At 58.8% G+C, this 22,887-nt stretch overlaps 2 protein-coding genes and 1 long non-coding RNA gene across 17 annotated transcripts in view; 1 reads left to right on the top strand and 2 right to left on the bottom strand.

The window, feature by feature from the left end:
* PRDM15 (PR/SET domain 15) overlaps positions 1-5,076 on the bottom strand; it is a 67,882-nt gene extending 62,806 nt beyond the window's left edge. For 3 of the 5 annotated variants that reach the window (XM_053220523.1, XM_053220524.1, XM_053220525.1), the window contains exon 1: positions 4,976-5,076. The gene's annotated coding sequence lies outside the window, so the exon portion shown is untranslated. Of the gene's footprint in view, positions 1-3,882; positions 4,445-4,975 lie in introns of those variants that run through there. The other 2 variants (XM_053220526.1, XM_053220527.1) reach the window with 2 other exon arrangements.
* A 22-nt stretch (positions 5,077-5,098) lies between these two features.
* Positions 5,099-15,522, top strand: LOC113597198 (uncharacterized). 4 transcript variants are annotated; one of them, XR_008297503.1, is made up of 3 exons: positions 5,099-5,194; positions 6,500-8,649; positions 9,996-10,916. It is a non-coding gene; the product is annotated as an uncharacterized LOC113597198 (long non-coding RNA). The 4 variants fall into 4 exon arrangements; XR_008297505.1 differs by lacking the exon at positions 5,099-5,194 and adding an exon at positions 15,401-15,522 and having other exon boundaries at positions 5,201-8,649; positions 9,996-10,133; XR_008297502.1 differs by lacking the exon at positions 5,099-5,194 and adding an exon at positions 5,201-5,800.
* Positions 11,050-22,887, bottom strand: part of C2CD2 (C2 calcium dependent domain containing 2) — a 50,538-nt gene continuing 38,700 nt past the window's right edge. For 4 of the 8 annotated variants that reach the window (XM_053220529.1, XM_053220530.1, XM_053220531.1 and 1 more), the window contains 3 exons: positions 22,269-22,572; positions 17,415-17,577; positions 16,917-17,253 (listed from right to left, as the gene is read on the bottom strand). In XM_053220529.1, the coding sequence (XP_053076504.1) occupies positions 16,917-17,253; positions 17,415-17,577; positions 22,269-22,572 (804 nt within the window). Of the gene's footprint in view, positions 14,829-16,916; positions 17,254-17,414; positions 17,578-20,171; positions 20,476-22,268; positions 22,573-22,887 lie in introns of those variants that run through there. The other 4 variants (XM_027041560.2, XM_027041561.2, XM_053220534.1 and 1 more) reach the window with 2 other exon arrangements.

Raw genomic sequence — 22,887 nt, 5'->3', positions numbered from 1 at the left:
GTGATGAAAAGAACCTCGTGCATTCTCAGGGGAAGGAGGGGAGCTCCGTGGAGAGCAAAGCAGCACAGAACCAAGTCCCGGGAAGCCCGGCGTGCCGGGGAAAGGGGGCCCCGGGGGACGTGTGGACATTGAGAACACAGAATCCACGGACAGGACTGCCGCGGCCTGGTCAGAACGAGGGTTGTGTCAACCTCTGCCCTGACGTCGTGCCAACGTTTTGCACCTGGTTTTGGCCACGATCGAAGGCAAACTTGCTATAACTAACGAGCACGTGTATTTTTAAGCCACGAAAAGCCAAAGGCCTTCCGTTATGCGACACCCGGACCACTCCTCCTCTAAGACAGACTCTGTCCTGCAGGCACGGTCTCCCCTCCCCACAGACGAGCGGGAAGGGACAGTCCTGCCACATCACCCCGAGCGTTATCCCCGCACGAATCATGACGTAAGGACGGCCGACTCACAGAGGGTTTGCCTCCAGCGATATCAAGGGCATCAATGCCGGTGCCCTGAACCTGCACGACATCCGTGCTCGCGGCCGTAACTGGGGACACGGGTCATGCTGCGGGTCGAGAACAAGCCAGACGGAGCCAGGAAGACGTGGCACAAATGAAGCAGAGATCGGCATCATCCCAGAGAGACCCAAGTCTCAGCCTTACGCAAGCTCGTGGAAATCTGACCCTGCAGGCCCAGGAAGGCGCAGGGGAGGGTCCACAGCGGGGTTCCTGTGGGCTTTATCAGGGTGAGGGGCCCCAGCAGGGCCCCCGCCGTGACCCCAGCCGCCCCCACTGTGCTTCTGCAGGACTGCTCCACGGCCAGCTGCCGGCCTCGGCGACCCCTTCTCATTGCCCGTCCTGGAAACTCTTCCCTCCGTCTGTCAAACTCCCACCCGATCTTTCAGGCCTCCCCCTAACGGCCCCTCCCCCCCGACTCTGTCCGGCCCCACACAGGCATGCCGCACCCACTTTTCCCTGGGAGGCCCCAGGCCACCCCCACCTTCCTCGCTGCACACCTCTCTCTGCGGCACTTTACAGCCCTGCAACGTTCCCGCCAGCCTCCATCTGAGCTCGCCCTCAAACGCAAATGGTCCCCCGTGACCTCTAAGGCCCCACTTCTCTTTCTACTGCAAAGCTCCCGGGAAGGACTCTGTCGGCTTCCTCGACTACCGTTCCCTCTTGAACGGGAGGATTCGCTCCCAGGGCTCCACCAAAGCCCTCCCACCAGCCCTGTCCTCGCCTTCCAGCTTGCTGAGCCCAGCCCTCCGTCAACGAGGCACCAGGCGGCAGCCGTCACACCCTCCCTCTGGAACCTACTTCGCGTCTCTCGGGGCGCCTTCCCAAGTCCCTTTCCCTTCCCGTCCCCTGTCCAAAGCCGCCTCCGTAGGGTGACCCGGGCTGCCCCCTGGTCCCCTCTCCCTCTGGACCCAGCCCCTGCCCCCACGTCGCCTCCCGGGCCCGTGTCCCCGGCCCGTTCCTCGGCCCCGACCCCACCGACCGCTTTGCTGACAACCCGGCACTTAAGCTCACACCGCTCGTCCCTAGTTTTAACAGCTGCAAGGACAGGATTTCCAGCATTTTATAAATATTGGCTTCTTAAAACAAAACCGTTAGGTCACTCCTCTAAGCACGTCTGCTGGAATCGAAGCGCGAAAGCGTGATCTCCACGGCCATCCGTGTTCCACGCACGCGAACCAGCTCTCCCTGTCATAGTCCACGGCCCTTTTGCGTCTGTGACCACCGCTCCCCTCGCTGCGAGCGGGACGGGACAGCCACGGTTACGGACTCGCGCTTGGCAGGACTCCATGGGGCCACCTGCAGGTGTGCACGTGAACTCAGGCACGCAGGTCCAACCAGGCCTGCTCTTCCAGGCCCGCAGGCTGTGATCGCGTCTTCCGGGTCGGGCCGGGGCTGCGCGAATTGGAACCCCACCGACGCCGACAAAATGACAGCATGTGTTCTGACGAACAGTCATCTGGCAAAGAAGCCACGCCTGATGAGGCGCACAGGCCTTTTCCCCAGTGGGCTGGCCCACCACGGACAAGTGTGCAGATCTGCTCCCACTCCAGTTCTCTAAGCGTGAGTGCGGGAGCCCCGTTCCACAGGCGTGTGGCCGGGAAGGGAGAGCTCTGTCAGAGCAGCGCCTGCCACGGCCACCATCCTGCCACCGTGAGTGCCACAGGCTCCGTCCACCTAAGGACGCCTTCCACGTGCTGCAAGCCTGAGGTCTCTGACCCGCAGCGAGGCCACTCCCCCGACACCCCCCCCCCCCCATCTGTAGGGATCTCTCCCGGGCTGCAAGGGGTAGGACCGCTCTCCAGGATGCCGGTGCGTCAGGAAGGTGAGGACCCGGCCCCTCCCCCGGCCCCCAGCCAGGGTCTCTCCCACCCCAGACCGAGAGGGGCAGTTGGAAGATGCCGCTGTCTCCTCCTCCTCCCGGGGCCCCCACACACCGGTCACCTGCACCTCGGTAATCGGCACCTCCTGTCACCTGCCACGCATTTCCCAACCAAACCTGCAGTGGGGCCTCCTGGTTCTAGAAATATACTTTGTCCTACTTCCTCATTTCCCTCCCGCCTCCACCCTGTTTGTAATGGAACCCTGTCGGGCCCGGATTCCCCACGTGGCCGCCACAGACGCAGATCTTGTCCCACCCCTGCCGAAGCCCTCTGTGGCATCCGTCTGGCACTCGGGATAAACGGAGCGGCGGACAGCCCGGGATTTCCCCCCCCCCCCCCCGCCTCTCCCCCCTGGGCACGCGCAGCTGGCTCCACACTGGGCCCTTTACGTGTGCCACTCATCTGCACCCGACACGCTCACCCCCGACCTCCACGAGCACCTCACGGCACTGGTCTCAGCCCCAACGGCCCCTGCCCAGACTGCCTGAGCGTGCCCCCCCCCCCACCACAGCCTCCCCCTGCTTCCTCTCCCCTACACCCTCCAACCCCAACCGCTGCCCACCTCACTGAGTGTTACTATTCGTTGTCAACACCTTCCTCCGCCCTCCACAGCGTGGGGCGCAAGAGGCAGGGCCTTCTGGCTTGTCCAACACAACAGGCCCTGGCTGAATAAATGTGTGTCGAACAAACAGCCGGGGAGCTGAGGACACATCATGAGCTATTTCAGGGGAGCCGGGCACGGATCACCCACACCGCACAAACGTGAAACGCACACCACAAGTGCACCTGAGTCACTGCTTCACAAACTTAACCTCTGAGACCACGTGTATCAGAAACATTCCTTCCATCTCCCTTAAAAGACGTCTGCAAAACGGGAGGCGCGTTCCTGTCCTAGCTCTCTCCCCAGAGAACGATAGCAAAAGAATGGTGATTAGAAGGGTATCTGAAGCAAACTGAGTTCTTTCTCAACTGTAATTACTCCCAGAAAAGGGATCAGCCTTGCAATTGGGGTTGACAGATTGATTGATTGGTCTCCTGGTTAAAAACATAACAATAAAGGTCCTTTCTACTTCCAAAAGAGAATATAACATTATATTCTTTGTTGGCAACTTTTTTGCCAATGTAGGAATCAAAGAAATCAACAGGGGAAAAAAAACTCTGTACAAAAGAAGGACTTCGCCATTTTTCCCTTTCAAAATCCAAACTTTGCAGCTCTATTTCTGAGCCGTTCACCGTAAGGCAGTGATGTCAAGGAAATCGGAAGCCGTGTGGAGCCGCGAAAATATGGAAAACGTGCAGGTCTGAAACAAAATATCTGGTGTGCTGTGTCGGGGAGGGGCGCCTCCCTCCTCACAACACTGCCTACCTCTCCACACTCTCTGGGAGACTTCTTGCTGTTCCCTGTTAGGGTTCATCACAAAACCAGGGGCTCCCTTACTTTTCATCCTCAAAAATACCTTCGGGAACCAAGCTGAGTTCTCCAAATTTACCTGGTGAATCCGGATTTTAGGGAAGTGGCTTAAGCAAACGTGGTGTTGTGTTGGTGGCTTTAATCACGTAGACGGGTCCATGTGTCACTGATGTCACACTCCTACCATTTTAACGTACCCTTGGGGACGGTGGGGGCAATTTCTGAGCATTTGGGGGAGAAACCCCATCCCCTATGTGAAGAGCTTAATAAAGGTAAGCCCGTTACCCTATCAGGCCGGTGGATTTTCCACAGCGAGTTTACTCCTGTCTTCTCTAACCTGACCCTCGCCGCGCACACCTGTCCCTCGCGCGAGAGGCCACATGGCCAGCGCCTCCACCTGTCCGCGCTGGGCCGAGCTGGGCAGGGCCTCACCTGTGCGGCTGGCGAGCCCCTCCCGGGCTCGGCCACCCACCCCGCGTCACCTGTCCACGGACTTCACTCCCTTCCCTCGGCCACCCAAGGGCTTACGGAAACGGGGAGAGGGGGGAGCGGGTGCCCTCGGGGGGGGCCCAGGGAACCCCATCGCCCGGACTCCAGGGTCTGCGCTCCTAACCTCCGGGGCGGGGGTCCGGGACCCTCCCCGAGCGCCCCCCGGGGGGCCGGGCGCCAGGACGGGGGGTCCGGGGTGGGGGGGGGGGTGTGGGGGCGGTGACATCACGCCGGGCCGTCGGCGGCGAGGGCGCCCGGGGGCGGGGACCGCGGGCCGGGGCCGGGGGCGGAGGAGCCCCCGCGCCGCACCCACGGGCGAGCGCGGCCCCGCGCCCCGCGCCCCGCACCCCGCACCCCGCGCCGGCCGGGCCGTGGGCGGCGGGCGGCGGGCTGCGGGCCCGGAACGCGCGGGCCGCGGGGCGGCGGGGCGGGCGGGCGGCGCGCAGGGCGATCCCGGAGCGGCTCCGGGAAATCCAGCCGGGTTTTGACTCCGATCGCCCACGGAGCCCGCAGCCGGCGAATGTAACAAAGAACAAGCGGCATGGCGGCTGGACCGGGGCGGGCGGCGGGCGGGCGGGGCCGGGGCGGCGGGCCGGGCGCGGGGCGCGGGGCGCGGGGCGCGGGCCGGGCCGGGCCGGGGCGGCGCGCGGGGGCGGCGGCGGGCGCGGGGCCCCGGGCTTTACCTGCCTGTGGAATGTGCAGAGCGGGCTCGGATCCGGACTCCGGGTTGCGATCCGCTCCGGAAACTGCGCAGCACCGGAAGCCGGGGGGCGGCGGCGGGGCATTGTGGGAGTTGTAGTTCGCGCGGGCGCCGGCGGCGCGGACGGGGGGCCGACGGAGAGCGGGCGGCGTGCGCGGGCAGCGGCTGGGCGCGGGCGGCGCGGACCCGGGGCAGCGAGCAGGTCGCGGGCGGTGTGGACGGGGAGTGGGAAAGCGGGCCGCGCGAACCGGGGGTTGTGGACACGGGAGCGGACGGCGGGGGCTGGGCAGCAGGTCGTAAGCTGTGTGGACCGGGAGTGGGAGAGCGGATGATGTGGATTGGAGAGCAGGAGGCGTGGATGGTGATGCGGGGGGCAAGGGCGGCGTGGACGGAGAGCGGCAGGGAGCAGGCAGTGTAGACCGGGCTTGGGAGAGTGGGTGGTGTGGCTCCCGGAGCGGGCGATATGGATCGGGTAGTGGGAAAGCGGGCGGTGTGGACAGGAGAGTGGCGAGGCGCCAGTGGTGATAGAGGAAAAGGGCGGCGTGGACGGAGAGCGGCAGGGGGCAGGCGGCTTAAACCCGGAGTGGGAGAGTGGGTGGCGTGGCGCCAGGAGCGGGCGGTGTGGATGGCGAGGCGGAGGGCAGGGGCGGCGTGGATCCGGACCGGCCTGGGAGAAGCGGGACTGGCTCTGCTGCCCCTTCCCCGGAGGCGTGGCTGGTGTGACCCTGGCAGCGACGCATGACCATTGCAAATATCGATCCCACCCCTGTGCTGCACAAACCCACAGCCCACAGCTCCGGGGGCCCCTGTAAGTCTCTTCTGGTGGCTGCTGGAGCCATAATTTCTTTTGGGGGCGGGGAGACTTGGAAGAAAGGGTCGAATTTTTCGTTAAAACCTGTCTGAGATTTGCTGCCAGGTGGTAGTTCTGAAAAGAGCCAATAGTGTGCCCCAGTCCTCCAGGTCCACTCAGGGAACCCGCCCCGGAGCACTTACAGTGCCCCCAACAAGCTGGGGAAGTACCAGGAGGGAGCGTCTGGACCCGGCAGGGTGGGCTCTTGAAATACACACCTTGACCCGTGTGATTCTGGAAGGTTTGGGAATACCACCACCCTGGCCAGGGCAACTGAGGCCAGACTGCTCCCTGACTCTCCCCACCCTGGGGGCTTGGTGGCCTGCTGACTGACCTCCATCAAAAGTGCATGCGGGCTGGCAGGCACCTGGGTAGATCAGTGGGTTAAGCCTCCGACTCTTGATTTTGGCTCAGGTCATGCCCCCCCAGGGTGGTGAGATCCAGCCACACTTTGAGCTCTGTGCTGGGCTTGGAAATCTGCTTAAGATTCTCTCTCGCTCTCCTTTTGTCCCTCTCCCCCACTCGCCGGCTCGCTTGCTCTCTCTCTCAAAACAAAACCCCAAAACGTGTGGCCACAGAATGTTAGAAGGGACTAGAGGAGTCTTTTAGTCTCCGGAGCAGAGCAGTAAAACTGTCTTCCTCATTTCTGCCCGGCAGAAAGTTCCACTGATAAAGTGCAAGAAGGGATAAGCAGATGGAAAAAGGATTTGAAATTGACATCAGACAGGACTCATTTGCCTCCTACATGGGAAGCTCCTAGGAATCAACAGGAAAAAGGTAAAGAACCCAATAGAAAAACGGACAGTTCCCAGTAGAGGAAATACAATGGCTCAGGGCGCCTGGGCGGCTCAGTGGTTAAGCCTCCAATGTCAGCTCATGTCGTGACTTCTCGGTCGTGGGTTCCAGCCCCGCGTCGGGCGCTGTGCTGAAAATTCGGAGCCTGGAGCCTGCTTCAGATTCTGTGTAGGTGTGTGTGTCTCTCTCAAAAACAAACAAACATTAAAAAAGTTTAAAAAAAGCAAGCAAGCAGGCATAGTGGCTCTTAAGCTTAAGCAAAGCTCTTCAACTCTACTGCTACGGGAGAAAAAGCAAAGTGGCAGCACAATCATTTTCACCTGTTACATTAGCAGATTTGGCTTTTTTTTAAAGCTTAATAGCATTATTTTGAAGAGAGTGTATAAAATGAGCTGTCTCATCCTTTCCTGGTGGGAGAATAATTTGGTATAACCCCCATGGGGGCCCTTGGTTAATATGGAAATTCTAAATGCATAGAGCCTACGGCACGGCAGTCCCACGAGCAGAAATGTGTTCTCAGCTAGACTCAATTGTATGAATGGGTATGTGTGCAAGCTTGGTGATAAGTGAGGGCCCATTGAAACGGCGTGGCAAGAGGGCAGAAGGCTGAGCGGCTGCCCTGGGAGCAAGCTGAGTGTGGCCCGGGTGCCCCGCCCGAGCTTCTGTCTCCGCCCCTCCCTGACAATCTGCAGTGGCTTCCTGATGGCTTGTACTGTGGGGCTGAACCTCAGCCTGCCACACCTTTCTTGATCATCACCTCCACACCCTTCCCCTGCTCACACCCGCCCCAGCTGTGGAATCCCAACCTCCCTCCAGCCCTCTGTTCCTCAGTCACATCTTCAGGGTCTTTTGTACGTATTCCCTCTACCCTGGAATGCTCTCTGGGGACTTTCCGCCACCGTCTGTCTCTTCAGCATTCGGGTCTCTGTTCAGTCCCCGAGAGCCGTAGACTGACCCCTGCAGCCTGCAGCTAACGCACACCCCTCCCCTACCCCCGCCCCTCTAGTGACCTCACAGTTCTCGAATGCCCAGGTGGCTGGCCGCCGAGGCCTCTGCACATCAAACACGGGTAGGACAGCAGAGCGGAAACCTGTACAACCCGAAGACCTGACCCCGTCTAAAGCCATTTCTCGTGTCGGTTTGTGCAGCACAGGGGTGGAATCGATATTTGCAATGGTCATCGCATCTTCAAAAGAATTCCCAACGGGTTCAGTATATTCCTTCCGTGAAAGTTGGAAGGATTAAGCTGCCTTTTAAGGCAGATTTATATCCAAGGTTTTTTTTAGTGTTTATTTATTTGGGGGGGAGGGGCAGAGAAAGGGGAGCAGAACTCAGAATCCGAAGCAGGCTCCAGGCTCTGAGCTGTCAGCACAAGAGCCCGACGCGGGGCTCGAACCCAGGAACCGCGAGATCCTGACCTGAGCTGAAGTCCGATGCTTAACTGACTGAGCCGCCCAGGTGCCCCTATATCCAGAATTTTAAAGTGTTTTTTTAAAAAAACTTAAAAAAAAAAAAAACATTGTTTCTGAAAGTGTCAAATTTTATTATTTTTTAAAACGTCTATTTATTTTGAGAGAGAGAGAGAGTGAGTGAGCAGGGAAAGGGGGAGGGAGAAGATCCCAAGCAGGCTCCGTGCCACCAGCTCAGAGCCTGACATGTGGCTCGAACTCCCAAAACCATGAGATCACAACCTGAGCCAAAATCAAGAGTCAGACACTTAACCAACTGAGCCACCCAGGCACCCCTCAAATTTTACTCTTAAGAACAAAACAATGCGGAAGCCTTGCCTAAAAAAAAAAAAAAGAAAGAAACCACGTGTAGAAGATGTTCCTTGGGCAGCTTGTGGCCTCTGACTCTGGATAGTGGTATTGCATCAGCGTCCTGTTTCCCAAGCACGACAGCTACTGGGTGTGTGATGTGGAGACGCCGTCCTTCTTGGAAAATGCACTCTGAAGAAGTCAGGGCGGAACACGATGTCTCCAGCACTCGTTCAGTTGATCGCTAGATGATAGGTAGGTAGGTAAAGCAAGTTTAGCAAAGTCGGTGAATCTAGTTGAAGGCTATGTAGGTTATTCTGTAGGTGTGAAATTTTGCAAAATAAGTCGGGGGAATTAAAAATAAGTAAGCAATAGAGTTTCCGTTACCCTGAGTGGATTTTCCTAGGGTATAATCACCATGCCCTGTCGTCACTCCTCCCACCCTCCCCCCCCCCCCCCCCCCCCCCCCGTCCGTCCGTCCGTCCCCACCCCCCCCCCACCCCCCGCCGCCTCCACCCCTGCCCCGGGCGGATGGTCTCAGCCCAGACACTGGCTGCCTCCCACGTCGACTAACTAACATGGCTCATCAGCCCTGGTTTTTGTTAGTTGACTCCCTTCATACTAGACTTCATAAAAATAAATATCCTAAGTCACTTCTCTACACTACCTCTAGCTTTTCAGTCCGGCTAAGTGTTGCTCTCCAGATAAAGACAGCAATCTAATCAGCAAGTGGCTTAATTCTCACTGTGTGCAAAGCATTGGATGTCACTTGATAGTTCTCTCGCCCATCGCAGGGAGCTGAAAGTTTAGAAAAAGCCGACATCAGGCCCTAAGTCCTTGGTCTCTGCTTTTGACACGAGGTAGCAGGGACTCTCCAGCCGGACAGCCTGGGTTCACGTTCTGTTTTCTGCCACTTATCCACTGTGGAATCTTGGGCAAGTTACTTAACCTGTCTGTGCCTCGGTTTCCTAATCTGTAAAGCTGAGGTAGGTCATAACTCACGGGGTTGTCTCAAAGAGTGTAAGTCACTAACCAGCTCTGGCACATAGTAAGTGCTCAGTCAGTACACTTACCACCATTGTGATTCCGAGTCTCTGTCCCGCGTCCGCGTAAAATACCACGCAGCCCAAGGCACCCCAGCATCCAACTTGATAAACGCTGATATCAGCGGTTGAATGCTTGGCACACGCAGGACACGACGGGACAGTTCGCGGCATGGAGGGGTGGTGCGGAGCCGGGGTGGGCTGCGCTGTGCGCGTGGAAGTTGGTGCCTCTGGGGCGCTGTGGGAAGGGGGTCTGGTCTGCCAGCGTTCTCTTCAGCACGGGCACCGTGCGAGGCCATCCATCCTGGTATCCGGGCCTCTGTGGTGAGCAGCTTGCCTTTTCTTTTTTTATGAACCATTTGCTGATGCGTATGTCGGGCACTCAGTACTGGTAGGCGACCAAGGTCACAACGGCATGGTTTTGTCATAGCCGTGCCCTCCTTGGCGGGCTCTGTCCCCTGACCCTGCGCCCGGATGAGGGGGGCAGGATGGGCATAAGCAAACCTGCCAGATGTGTTTATATGGGGCTGGCTGCTGACCCTGGTCCTTGCTCCCTAGGTGCGCTGTCCTGAGCCCTGGGGATACGCCCAGGAGCCAGCGTAGGAGGCCGTGATCTGGGGTCAAGTGACAGGGACTTGGAAGAGGTGCCCCGTGCTCTGCGTCATCCTTGGTGGCCGAAGCTGCTTCACGGAGCAGGTGGGGTTTGTGTTCGGTTAGGTCATTAGAGCAGGGAGGGGTGCGTGCTGGGGACGAGGGGTGCACATTCACAGCCTGCAGGTGGTTGACGTGGATTAATGTGGGCAGTGTGGACGGGATTGGTAAGGATACAGCGTGTGCCTCAAGGTGACCTGGTAAATCAGGGCAAGGCTGGCCTTCCAGCAAGCACATCTGGTCCAGCGTCAGCACAGAAAGGGCCGTGGTCTCAGACCCCCGGACGCCTCCATCCCCAACAAGACACGTGGCCACCACCTCGCCACGAGCAGAGCTGAGAATCCGAATCCGAGCCCCGGGATGGCTGGGGCTCTGCACAGGTAGACTGTCCCCCTCGACGGCAGAGGTATCAACCATCTGGGCCCCCACTCCGTACCCAGGAGGGCCACCCTGAGAAAAGGTCGGGGTCTGTGCACCAGTTTCCCAAATGCCGCAGCACGCGGGCACAGCGGGGAAGCAGCCCAGATACCTCTAGGGTTCGTGTGGGATCCGTCCATCTGTCTGTGCCCGGCTCCGGCCCCCGCCCCACCCGGTAACCACCACGGGCCCCAAGCCAGTGTGACACCATCTGTACTCTGAGCCCCATGCAGGAGCCTGCCCCACACTCTCCCGGATGGGCCTCCGCTGGGGCAGCGAGGACCACAGGAGCCGAGGGATGTATGCAAGACTGCGCCCAGAAGGCTGCAGGGCGTCCTACATGCCAGCTTCCGCCCCTGGAGGACCCGGGCCGAGCCGACCCTGACGGGTGGCACCCACAACTGGCCAAGAGCAAAGCAAGGGGCGGCAGCGACGAGCGAAGGGCCCACGTCTTCTTTCACGCGGCCGACCGCGACGGGCGTGCGCACAGACGGCCGAGCACCCGACGGAACGTGACCCGGGGCGCAGCAAACACAACTCGGTGTTAGTGTTCCATGTGCACGTTTATTTCTCTCAAAGACCGTCCGTGTTCCAGCCACACCTTCCGCGGTTTGGTGCAGGACAGTGACGTGTTTTTATTTTTTTTTTTTTTATTTTTTTTTAACGTTTATTTTTGAGACAGAGAGAGACAGAGCATGAACGGGGGAGGGTCAGAGAGAGGGAGACACAGAATCTGAAGCAGGTCCAGGCTCTGAGCTGTCAGCCCAGAGCCTGACGCAGGGCTCGAACTCACGGACCGCGAGATCATGACCTGAGCCGAAGTCGGCCGCTTAACCAACTGAGCCACCCAGACGCCCCAGTGACGTGTTTTTAAAGTGCTACTGCGGAATACGATCGCCGTCAGGCAGAACCATCACCACGCTCGATCATCAAGCCAGACCCGGCCACGTGCCTGGAAAACCATGCGTTTTCTTGTTTTAAAGGAAAACTCTAGCTTCGATGGGACACTGGGGTGAAACACCACAAGCCTAAATCACAAACGGTACGTTCCCGGCCAGCTGGGAGCGGGGTGGACTGGGCAGGGGGGCGCATTCCGGACGCCTCCTCACGCATCCAATGGGAGTGCTGAAGAAAGGGACCCGGAGGGAACCTGAGTGCTCTGCAGGAAGTGGCAGTGTGAGTGTGCCCGTGCCACATGCTTTGGTAATCAGGCCTGAGCAGGTTTGGGACAGTGGAGACGGGGGCCTGGCATCCGGGTCTACACCAGCGCGAGACCCGTTTCCCACCCGGCAGAAACGTCCTGACTTGCAGCGACTGCCGGCTCGTGCCGCGAGGCTTCGAGACTGTGACATGTGAGACTATTATGCGGAACCCCCCCCCCAACCCAGCTGGTGGCAGCGACAGAAGTTAATCTGTCCCTTTCTGCTCCAGAAGAGAATGTGCCAGGCCTCTCCGGCAAAATCCATCAGAAATCTAGACGGGCAGCGACTGGCCAGGTAGCCACCAGCAGGAATCAAGGGCTGGTCTCCAACTTAAACTGGAGGGTCGGTTTATGTAAAGTGCTCTGTCCAAACCTCCTTCTTCATGGCCGGCTTTCAGCCGGGACAGTGAGATCGCTGCTTCTGTCCTCGCTGTGCGAATCGTACGCGCGCGAGGCTTCCCTGCGTGCCTCTGCAAAGGTCACGGGCACAGCCCCGGACCGGGCAGTGCCACCAGCGTGCCAGAACCAACGTGAGCACCCCGTTCCTGACGTACAGGTGCCCCACTCAGACCTTAGCGTCCAGAAGAAACCGCTTTGGACACGCCAGTCTGCAAAACAGCCCGCAGGCCAACAAAAAAGTCCTCCAGCCGCTAACGCACAAGGGAAGGGAGGAAGGCTTTACAAACTCGTATGTGTGGTCCTCGGTGTGTGACCTTAATCGGTGTTTAAGTTCACAGTGTTCGCATTCGCATGAATCCCTACGCGGGAAAGCGCAGGCCTGGATAAGCAGCCACGGAAGAAGCGTTCACAGTATCCACAGGACCCGTTTTCCCACTGCCCGGCCCTCACACACGCTCCAGCCCCCTATTTTCTCTTAAACTCCCTGCTAAGTCCCTGTCCTCTGTGACTTCAGGAAGGGCCCTCGGCTGGAGAAGACGTGAGTGCATCTTGAGGAGGGGCTTCTGGGCCTTGATCAAGTATACGGGGCTCTTGTGTGCCGGACGGACACACGGATCTCCTGGACGCCACGCTTCCCCTTTTGTGTGACGGTCCTGCTTCACACACGGGACAGACGCAGCCCGCCTGTCACTTGCCCGCGACCCGGGAGGGGCTTCAAGTCACCAGGAAGTGGAAAACGCAGAGCCCTTAAAAGTTAAAACGGTGAACAAAATCCTCGTGGGGTCAGTCAGGAATGGGACATTTTCTTGTTTTGAGCGAGAAAGCTCCCGTGTAAAGCTCGGAGACCATTGCGTGGCATGGAGTTGATCTGAACTGCAAAATCAGACAGAAAACCGAGGACCGGAACATCGTCTTTAAACACAGCATATGGTGAAGAAAGCCATTTTACAGTCACTTGATTAATTCCTGGGACACGGAAAAAAATGTTTAAATATGTACTTTTAAGTAAAATTCTTAACGTAGTCTTCTAGTCTCTCTCCCTCGAGAAAAAGGGCGGCAAAAAGTTCTATAATTTTGGTTTTCGAAGAGGTTTCTGCGTGTCAGTAGCTCTCTTACCCCTGAAACACCAGTGTCAGGAGAAACAATGTTTGTAGGAAGGAGTCCCCCCAATTTCCTATCTGTGACAGAAGTCAAGGCTTCATAAATGGCCTTTTAAATCTTATTGGAACAAAGTGAATCTTACTGAACCATCAAAGCCTTCCACACAGATGACCACGGCCCTAACAAGCTCGTCCCCGCGAAGCGTGCATTCAGGAGGCACCGGCCAGCGTGCAGGCCCGTGGACAGACGCACGGGCGAGGAACGTGGTCTGAAGGGCACACGGGGATACGGACACCGTGGGCCACGCTGATCTTTTCTTCCCACTGGAAATCAAAGCAGGCGCGCGTCCCCTCCAACACGCGTCAAGCACTGTTCACAGAATTCTGGAGAGCTCCCGGAAGCATGCGAGGCAAGTTTGGCCCATTTGTTACTATTCAACTTAACTTCCATCCCTGAGCCTCGCACCTGAGACCTAGAATGATTTTTCTCTTTTGTCCCAGAAGTACTTTGTTTCAGCTATTGGCAACATTTGGCAAACGAACCTTGGACTAAAGAAAAAAAAAAACCCGGTGTGGGTGGTCACCGTGTTCCGTTAGCGGTCACTTCCTGCCCCGACTTCATTCCAGAGGCCCCTCCCTGCACTCCCGCGTGGCAAGTACCCCAGCAGGGCAGGGGGAAAAAAAGCCAGGAGTTGACGGCCCCATGGGAATCCTGAGCCCTTCTGAAACCACAGAGGAGACTGGAAAGACCACGTGGGAACTCACAGGCCTCCCATTTGCGAAGGAAACACAAGAGTGCACAGGATAGATCTAGTGTTTGCAAACTTTTCAAGTTATATGGCTAATATCAAAGGCAACTATGCTCCTACCTTTGTCACAGTGTCTCCATCACCACCACGATGTCTCTACTGACCCCCAATCCCGCCTCCGTCCCACCTCTCCGCACTCGGGGCCAGCCGCACTGTGTTACTCTGAGCAGCCAGTCAGGACAGGTGACCCATCCGTTCCAGTCACAGTGACAGCACAGAGGGGCACCTCCTCTTTGCGACGCGGTCCGGGCACGGACCCAAGATAACACGCGTCGGAGCACAGAGTGGGTGAGGTGGAGTCCCCCTCACTGGCCCCGTCACCGTCCATTATTGGAGGTTCTCCAGTCCATTATGCAAGTCTGCTAACGTTTGACTTCAGCTCTTTGACCTGAGCACAGCCCTGTGGCATCTGACTTGGGGGGTTTTCTCTGGGGAAAGCCTCCTGGCTGGAGAGTGGATCTTCGTCCCCCTTTACAGGATGGCAGTACGACCCGGCCGGGCGGGGCGGCCGGCTGACAGCTTGCAGCTGTCTTGCTGCGTCCCGGGGGTGCTTAGGGGGGCACGCGTCTTCCCGCGTCCTGGTGGGGGAGGCCGCCGGCCGCGGGGTCCGCCGGGGCCCCGTTCATGGCGCTCTTGCTTCTGTGCCTGGAGAGGAGCTTCTTGTTGAGGATCCTGGTGAGCGTCGCCCCCTTCCTCCGGGCCCCCTCCGGCTGCTGCAGGAACACGAGGTCGTTGTGCGACTGGCTCATGCCAGGGTCCTTCTGTTGATGTCGCCGGCGGAAGAACAGCTTTGCGCCCTTCCTTAAAATCCCTCCTGGAAGAGGAAAGCAGAGGGGGGCGGTCAGGTGGGCTGAGGAGGAAACGCCGGGGCCACTAATCCAAGTGGGAAAGACAAGCAAGGAGGTTCGAACTACTCTAATGAGCAGTGTGCTGTCACTATCCACACGGGAGGGAAACGGCCGGAATCTGGCCCGGACCACACGTCAGAGTTTTCGGGATGAAAAAACTTGGAAGGGAGCCCCAGCGGCTCAGTCGGTGAAGCGTCTGACTCTGGATTCCGGCTCAGGTCATGATCTCACAGATTGTGAGTTCGAGCCCCGCACTGGGCTCTGTGCTGACAGCACGGAGCCGGCTTGGGATCCTCTCTCCCTCTCCCTCTCTCTGTCTGCCCCTCCCCTGCAGCTTTGAGCTGTCCCTGCCTCGGGTCCCCTGGCCACTCACTCTCCTGCATTAGGAAGGGTGGAAATGGTGAAGAAGCGCTATGTGCCCCCGAAAAGAGGGTCCCGCTATTAAAACACAAAACCGGTCTCTGAGAACAAGGGTAGCCGCTGTCTTAGGAGAGTTAAGATCTCTTCTTTCAGGGAGTGAGATGTTGTTTCACTGCAGACCCCACCCTACGTGCCTCGGGCTGTCTTGAAATGTCTGTTTCGGGCTTGTTTCCGACTCACAAGCCCTCAGCGTGGTGCGCCTCGACCTGCCTGCAGGATGTCAGCTAGCAAAACAGGGAACACAAAAACAGCAACGGCGATGACTCTTCAAAGACCCAGGGCGAGCTCGCGTAGCAACGGGGCCCGGAACCCGCTACACGAACCCCCTCCAGCATGCTGCTGCCCGGCCCCCCCCCCCCCCCCCAGTAGGGTCCGGGAGCCTTTCGGGCCAGCCTGTGGCGCTCCTCGCGTGTGCACACGTGTAGGCGTGGAGGGCTTCTGGAGGAGGAGCCTTGTGGCTCTTTGGCAGTCGACTATTTTCCTGACTGAGCCCGCAGATGCTTCGGTGGCCGTGACATAGACCAAAGCCGCCGGCGTCTGTCCAGAGGGGACGAAGGGCGCCTGCTGGCTCTCCCACGTGAAATGCGTGTGGACGGCGGTGGAGTCTGGCCCCGCCCTGTCTGTGGACAAAGCAGCACGCCCGTGACTTTAAGGGCTCTTAATTGGGTCTGGGGCCAAGGGAGAACTTGCCCTTGGCTCTGTCCAGGCTCAGCCGCAGAACGAGGCTCGAGAGCCCCGAGGTGTAGGCTGAATGTCATCTGATCGGAGCTGCCGGAAAGATCTTTTGTTTTTTTTTCCATTTTCTCTTTGGATATAGTCAAACGGCCTATTGGGAAGAATCATGAGGACGTTTCTACAACTGTCTAAGGCGGAGAGGCTGCGTGCGGGGGTCTCCCGGACCGCGGGAAGGGGAGTACAGACGTGTGAGCGGCTTCACTCCTGCCGCGAGCCTGAGGTGCCGCATCTGGGGACCACGAAGGTCCGTTCCCAGAGCTGTTCAAGTCCCGCTAAGCATGCAGCGTATCGCGAGAAGTCACCAGCTAGGGCGTGTTATTGCACCAACCGCGGCCACCAACCGGACTGGACTTTGGCCAGAGGGGGGCATTACACTGGTACCTGCTGATTAATTACCCCGGCATGGTGACAGGCTCCAGCCGGAGGGTCGCAGGGGCCGAGGAAGTGTTTCTGACACGGGGACCTGCTTTAGGTTAAGCGTGGGGCCCCTGAAGGGCATATTAATGTGGGCTCTCACCTGGAACAGAGGAGGGGAAGGCGGGATCCGTTCTGTTAACTTAGAGTGCTCTGACCCCACAGCCCCCTGTCTCCCCAGGGAAATGGAAGCCCGAGGGGGGCAGGCTGGCCCCATCCCCGGGTCAGCTGGAGGCCAGCAGTAACAGGCGCTGTCCTGGAGGGCCCCGTCTCCTAAGCCCGTCCTAGGTGTCCCCGCACTGGAATTTGGTCTGGGGTCTGGAGCCAGGGTCTGAGGTGTGAGCAGGGGTGCCGTTATGGGTGGGGTCGCGTCCCTCCAAAATTCCTGCGTTGGGGTCCTAATCCCCAGCACCTCAGAATGTGGCCTCATCTTACAGACGGGGTCCTTACAGAGGTGATTAATCCACAGGGCGTCAAGGCAGGTACTACACCAGCGTGGCCGTGCCCCTACAGAAAGAAGAGATGCGGACAGGCACGCCCACGGGGAGCGTGCCAGGTGGAGGCAGGGATGAGGTGACGCTTCGATAAGCCAAGGAAGGCCAGAGACACTGACAAACACCAGAGGCCTGGCGAGAGCATCCTGGCCCACAGGAGCCACCAGCCCTGCCCACGCCTTGACCTCGGGCTTCTGGCCTCCAGAGCTGGGGGGACTGTCCATTGCTGAGCACAAGGCTGTGTGGATCGCAAGAGGCCAGCCCGCCCTGCAGGGCACAGCGTCTGGTTCTCGAGAAGCGTGGGTTTGCACCAGATTCCGAGGGAAACCTGAGCGCGGGGAGAGGCAAGAGGTAGGTGTTCTGATTCCCTCAAAAGGGAATCGGCACGTTGTCAAGCAACCCCTCTAACTCGTTTCAACGAAATCGCACTTGAAATAACTAAAATTCGAATTCTTGCCATATCACGATGGCATATCAAGGACCCCCAACCTGTGAATAAAACTGGAAAAGCAGAAAGATCTGTGTGCCGTAGTCACTTTGAACGGTCCTGCCGGCTGTGGTCTGTCCCACAAGCGAAGCTCTGCTCCCCTGCGTCCCACAGATGGGGCCCATCGCGGGGTGTTTTCTGTCCTTCCGGGCCCCAGGCAAGCTCCTAGAACAGGGCTGCTGTTTTGTTAAATAGGACTGTTCCAAATCAATACCAGAACCGATGATGTCCTGGGTCCCCTGGTAAAGTCACTTGGGGGTCTCACCAAACCTGTGTCTTCTCTAACTTGATAGGACTTGTCACGGCTTTATGGGGACAATACCTCCTGCTTGGATGGAAGGGTCATGTGAAAGGAGGGACTGAGGTTTGCAGATCTATAGGCTGGAGCCCCGCTTCTGTCTCCCAGAGACCTCTGAGAGAGATCTCCTCCCCAGCGGTGACGTGCTCTGCCCCACTAAATGGGCCCCAGTGCAGAAAGCCTGTGTTCTCACACCCGGCTCCTCTGTGCTCCTAAGGACGGTGTCTGAGCTGGCCGGGGGGGGGGGGGTGGGGGGGGGTCACACCGCCCAGCACTGGCCAGCAGGTGTTTGGTAGAGGGCGCATCCGTGGCGGTCACCAGGGGGGCCTCCAGAGAGTGAGATAAGTCTCAGCTCCCAGAGGCGTCACAAGAGCACAGCCCTGCGCTCCAACGCGGGCGTGGACAGGCTTTCCGGAACCACATAGATCCCGAGAGGCGTGCTGGTAGCGTGTGTCGGGCAGGACGTTTTACGGACACACGGCCGTCTCCAGATCCGCGGTTTAACTCCTCAAACGTGAGGAGTAGCCAGAGCGAGCGGAGATCATCTCCTCTGCATTTCCAAATAAAAACGTCAAAGCCTGTTGAGCCTCGGGCACACATCACAGTTACCCTCGGGGTAAGTAATGACGGAGGAACAAGGCCACGCGTGTGGCACTGACTCCCGCACTCCGCGGTGGCGCCAGGGGCACCGGACTCTCCCGTCAGCTGAGAAGTCACGCCGTCTGGAGCTCCCTCACCTCACCATGGCCGTGTGGCTGTGTCTTCTGTGTCAAGGTGGCCAGCGTGCCCAGGGATTCAGTCAGACCCTCATCTGTTAGGTGAATGCACTCGGCAGATGTGGGGGTAACACCTGCATTCAGCTATCCCGGACTAAAGCCCATTACCCCGGTTGATGTGGACGGGCCTCCTCCAATCAACTGAATGCCTTAGGAGCCAACCCCAAAGGGCTCTGGGAGAAGAAGGGACGGTCCCCTGCCCGCCGGCCCCGCCCACAGATTTCAGACTGTCAGAGCCCATAATCGCGTGAGCCAGTTCCTTGAAATGGAGAGCTGATTGGTGCCGTTCCTCTAGAGAACTCTGGCTAAGACAGTAACTAAAAGTTTGGTATGCGACGCTTGCCTCTGGGCCCCCAGAACCCGTCCCCTTTGCTGATGGGGAAGCTCACAGTGCCCAGGCCAGAGGAACTGGAGAAGTCTGGATTTCATAAGCCCCTTTTTTCCAGATTAGCTCAGCCACACCAGCAGTCAGGAGGCAAGACTCAGACCTCATCCACGCTTTAAAGATCCCTTAAGGACAAAATCTGGAGAGAAGATGTGCAATGTGAAACGAATAGCCAAACCCTTAAAGGGGGGGCAGAGGGGAGAAAAATCTTTCCCTGGTTCTAACAAGGTTAAAAAAAAAAAAATCACAAAAACACTGAAAAGTACATAGGAAGAAATTTGAAAATGATTATTCTAAATTATAGCTTTGCTAGAGCAAATGTTTGCAAATCTATGCTTGTCTGTGTGCACAGACCCTAACAGGCACAAATAGCTCCGCGAAGAACCCGTCTCAAAATCTCCTACGTAGGACAGCGATGACCAAAAGCCACCGTACACGTTGTGGTTTGCTGCCCAAAGAACAGCTTCTGAGTTCGAGCTAAACCCCACGTAGTCGGTTTATAAGCGACTGCTTGTTAGAACCAGAGCTCCGCTAAGGGAAGAGGTGTATGCAAATCACAGCGAGCGAGGCTGCGCGCCCCCCATCTAGGCGCACAGTGCCCGCGCCCCACCCGCGTAAAGTGCTGTGCCAACCCAACCAGGCCACGTCTACGGAGGCAACTGCGAACACACACTGGAGAGGGACAGGAAAATAAAAAGGAAGGGAAGGGGGAGGGGGTCAGCTTCCTGCTGTTACAAAATATGCTACTCTCGTGGCGAAACCGCACCTAATTTAAAAATACGTATATAAGACAAAAGTCACTTACTGTGTAGGCAATCAATTCTGGTTGGCATAGCGATCCTCTTAAGTTAGAGGGAATGAGCGCGAGGTGACGAGAAGGAAGAGGTCAGAGGTCAAAAGAAATGTGCGCGGGAGCAAAACAAGAATGACAGACAGTGAGTTCCAAAGCGCCGTGCCCCACGTGCGCGTGAAGTGACCGGGAAGGACGTCCGGCAAGAGTCTGGGGGCTCGGATTGCTTTTTTTTTTTCTTTTTTTACTTTTTAATATTTACTTGTCAAAGTCTCCATCGATACTTTGGTTCCTACTCATGGGGGAATACACACGGCGTAACCTTTGCCGTCTTGACCGTCTCTAAACACGCGGCCACGTTAAGTAAATTCACATCGTGCAGCACGGCCACATCGACACCGTTAAGCTAGAAACAAGCCCACGCGTGGGGATAAACTGGCTGCGACCTCACAAGATGGACATTTCCAACCCGCGGGGTTCCAGAACTCTAAATATGCTGGCAGGTCTTGGAAATCTGTGCAAACCCACACAGGTGGTTCTTGGGCCAGAAACTAACCTTCAGTTATTTAATGTAGAAACGAGAGGAAACCCCACAGAGCCACTCCCTGGATCCCCAGTGTTGAAAACTGGTGCAACACAAAAGCTATTTGGCATCCGTTAACACATAACTGTCCAACGTCTCACGGAGATGCTGTGTCCAAGTCGCTGGCACTTAGGTCCCCAAGAGTGCCCTTCTTGAGGGGTGCCATCAACCTGGCCAGTGGTGGGCAAGGAGAAGGGCGGCCATGGAAGGGATCCCATGGGAAAGAACCTTCTGGAGGGAAAAGCAGAGGAAGGAGGAAGCGACGGGTGAGGGCAGGGTGGTCTCTGAATGGACTCGGGGTCGGCGAGGCGCGGCTGCCGGGGTTGACGCGGGAGGGCAGGAGGGCAGGCTGGGAGGTTGGGGCTCCGTGAGAACAGGCAGCAGACTGCTGGCCACCGGGAGAAGGAAGGGAGAGGAAGGGGCGCCCCACCCTGCACCCCCTTTGCTACCCCACCCAGCGCTCGCGGCCTTCCTCCGGTCCAGGGGGGCTCCCTCGGGCCGTGCTGGCCCCAAGGGCAGGCCAGAGGGGTGTGTACACGCCTGGCAGACCGACAGCCCGCAACCTGGGCTGCGCCTTCTGAACGGGAGCGAGGGAGCCGCCAGAGGGCAACGCACAGGTCACCCAGGCTCAGCGCAGGGGGCACTTAGCGGCCCGGGGTCCGATCTTCATCCCGTGGCTTAGAAATCCTGCCCTCCTTCCCTCTTTCCTTCTCCTGGCTTCCAGCCGCGCCCCACGTGTGCCCACCCTGCTTTGGCAAGCAGGGGCCTCGTGGGGACGCACGAGAAGCGGACGGGAGGGAGTGGGTGGGGATGAACGCAGAGGCCTCCAGCCGGGTCCTCAGCCCCGACAGCACGGACACAGGGCCACGCACCGCCACGAGGCGGCCCATCCTGCACCCCACGGGGCTCCGAGCTGCACCCCGCCCGCTGCCTGCAGCACCTCACTCCCGGCTGTCTCGGGACGCTTGCCGGTGTCCCCTGAGTGGGGGGCACAACCGCCGGGTCTGAGAACCACCGGTCCCGGCAGCAAGAACGGGGTGGGGGGGCGGGGGCAGTGGGAGACAGCCACGGAGCAGCTCACCGGGGACCCCGACCTCCGGAGTGACTGGGACGTCTGCGTTCTCAGCGGGGCAGGACTTGGCGCTGAGGTGCACCCACGACTCCCAGCTCGGATCGGGCACCTGCTCCCATCCTGTCTCTGCACCGGGGGCCCCTTACCACTGCCTGGGAGGTGGGCCCACCCTCGTGCGCCGAGGAGAAGCTGAGCGCAGGAGGCATGACGCCTCCCGTGGAGAACGGACCTCAAGCCCCCAGACTGCGTTCGCTCAGAAGGAACCTTTACGTCACCATCGTGCCAAAGCGCTAAGTACAACTGAGCACACTGAAGAAATGTACAAGTTAAAGCCCCGATTTAGGGCTAATGGAAGACAACGGATTATTCTAATGATGTGATTCCTCGGCCCTACACACACGTCAAATTGATGGTCGTCAACTTAAAACTGACCCCAGTTTCTGGGGTATTCCTCTCGCCCTGGGCCCTAGCAGGTCCGAGTGGTGGGGTCTGCCCTGGTTTTAGCGAAGGGAAGAGATTGAGACACAATGAACAGGTGCGCATCTGCACAGCCGAGGGAAGCCGGGTCTCTGGCGGCTACGTGTGGAGTCTCTTTGGCCCCACTGTGGGATATGACCCCCTCTAAATGCTCTAGATAGTTCTACTGGGTGGGGGGGGGGGGCAGAGAGAGAGGAAGGGGGCCTCTAGGCATGACCACAAGCTGTTCCCCCCAACCCCCCAATGCGGAGAGATGGAAGGATTCTCAATGTGGCCCCTGCCCAGAGGCTCTAGCCGGGCCCCAACCTCCCGCACGGGGGTGCTCGCTGGGGTGGGGTGCTGAGGAGGGGGTGGGTTTGCGCAAGGGAAGGGAAGCAGGTGATGGGAACCGAAAGTCAGCTCAGAAACTGGCAGGAGAGATCAGCCGTCGGGTGGGGCGGGCGGCGGGGGGGCGGGGAGGGGTGGGCGCAGGTACCTTTATGCTTCTTGGCAGCATCCGGCTCTGAGACACTCAGGGAGCTCTCCGACAGCTCGTCCCCATCGGGGTCCAGCGGGGCCTGGCTGTCCCACGCCGGGGCCTGTGACTCCTGGTCCAAGTCCCAGGAGCCTAGCTCGCGCTCCTGGGGCTCCGGGGCCGGCGGGGCCGGGGCCTCTTCCTCCTGCGGGGCAGAGACAGCGGCCGCCCCCGGAAGGGACGGGGGGTCCTCCTGGGGGGTGCCGTCCACGGAGGCCGCGTAGTCCAGCATGAGGGCAGCGGCATTGTCCTGAGATAGCGAGGTCTGTCCCGGGACAAGAGAAAAAAGCCAGCATGAGGGACGACGGCAAGGACACACGGAAGGAGGGCCGGCACGGAAAAGCCCGGAAACCTCTGTCCAAACATGCTGGGGGTGATTCCAAAGAGTCAGAAGTCGCCCGCGGCTTGTCTTCCAAGGGGGCGGCAACTGGGTTTCCAAGGGACTGAAGTGCGGTGACTATGCGTCTCCGCTCACAGCAGAGGGTCGGGGCCCCTGGTGCCAGGGGCCCTTCACACGTGGAGGGGCATCGAGGAAGCAGACACCCTTCTCCGCCTGCGGGAGGGAGAGCACTTCCTTCTA

This window comes from Acinonyx jubatus, chromosome C2, assembly GCF_027475565.1.
Source record: "Acinonyx jubatus isolate Ajub_Pintada_27869175 chromosome C2, VMU_Ajub_asm_v1.0, whole genome shotgun sequence".
Classification (NCBI taxonomy): Eukaryota; Metazoa; Chordata; class Mammalia; order Carnivora; family Felidae; genus Acinonyx; species Acinonyx jubatus.
The sequence above is the reverse complement of the archived record's forward strand: the minus strand, read 5'-3'. Positions and strand labels throughout refer to the sequence as shown.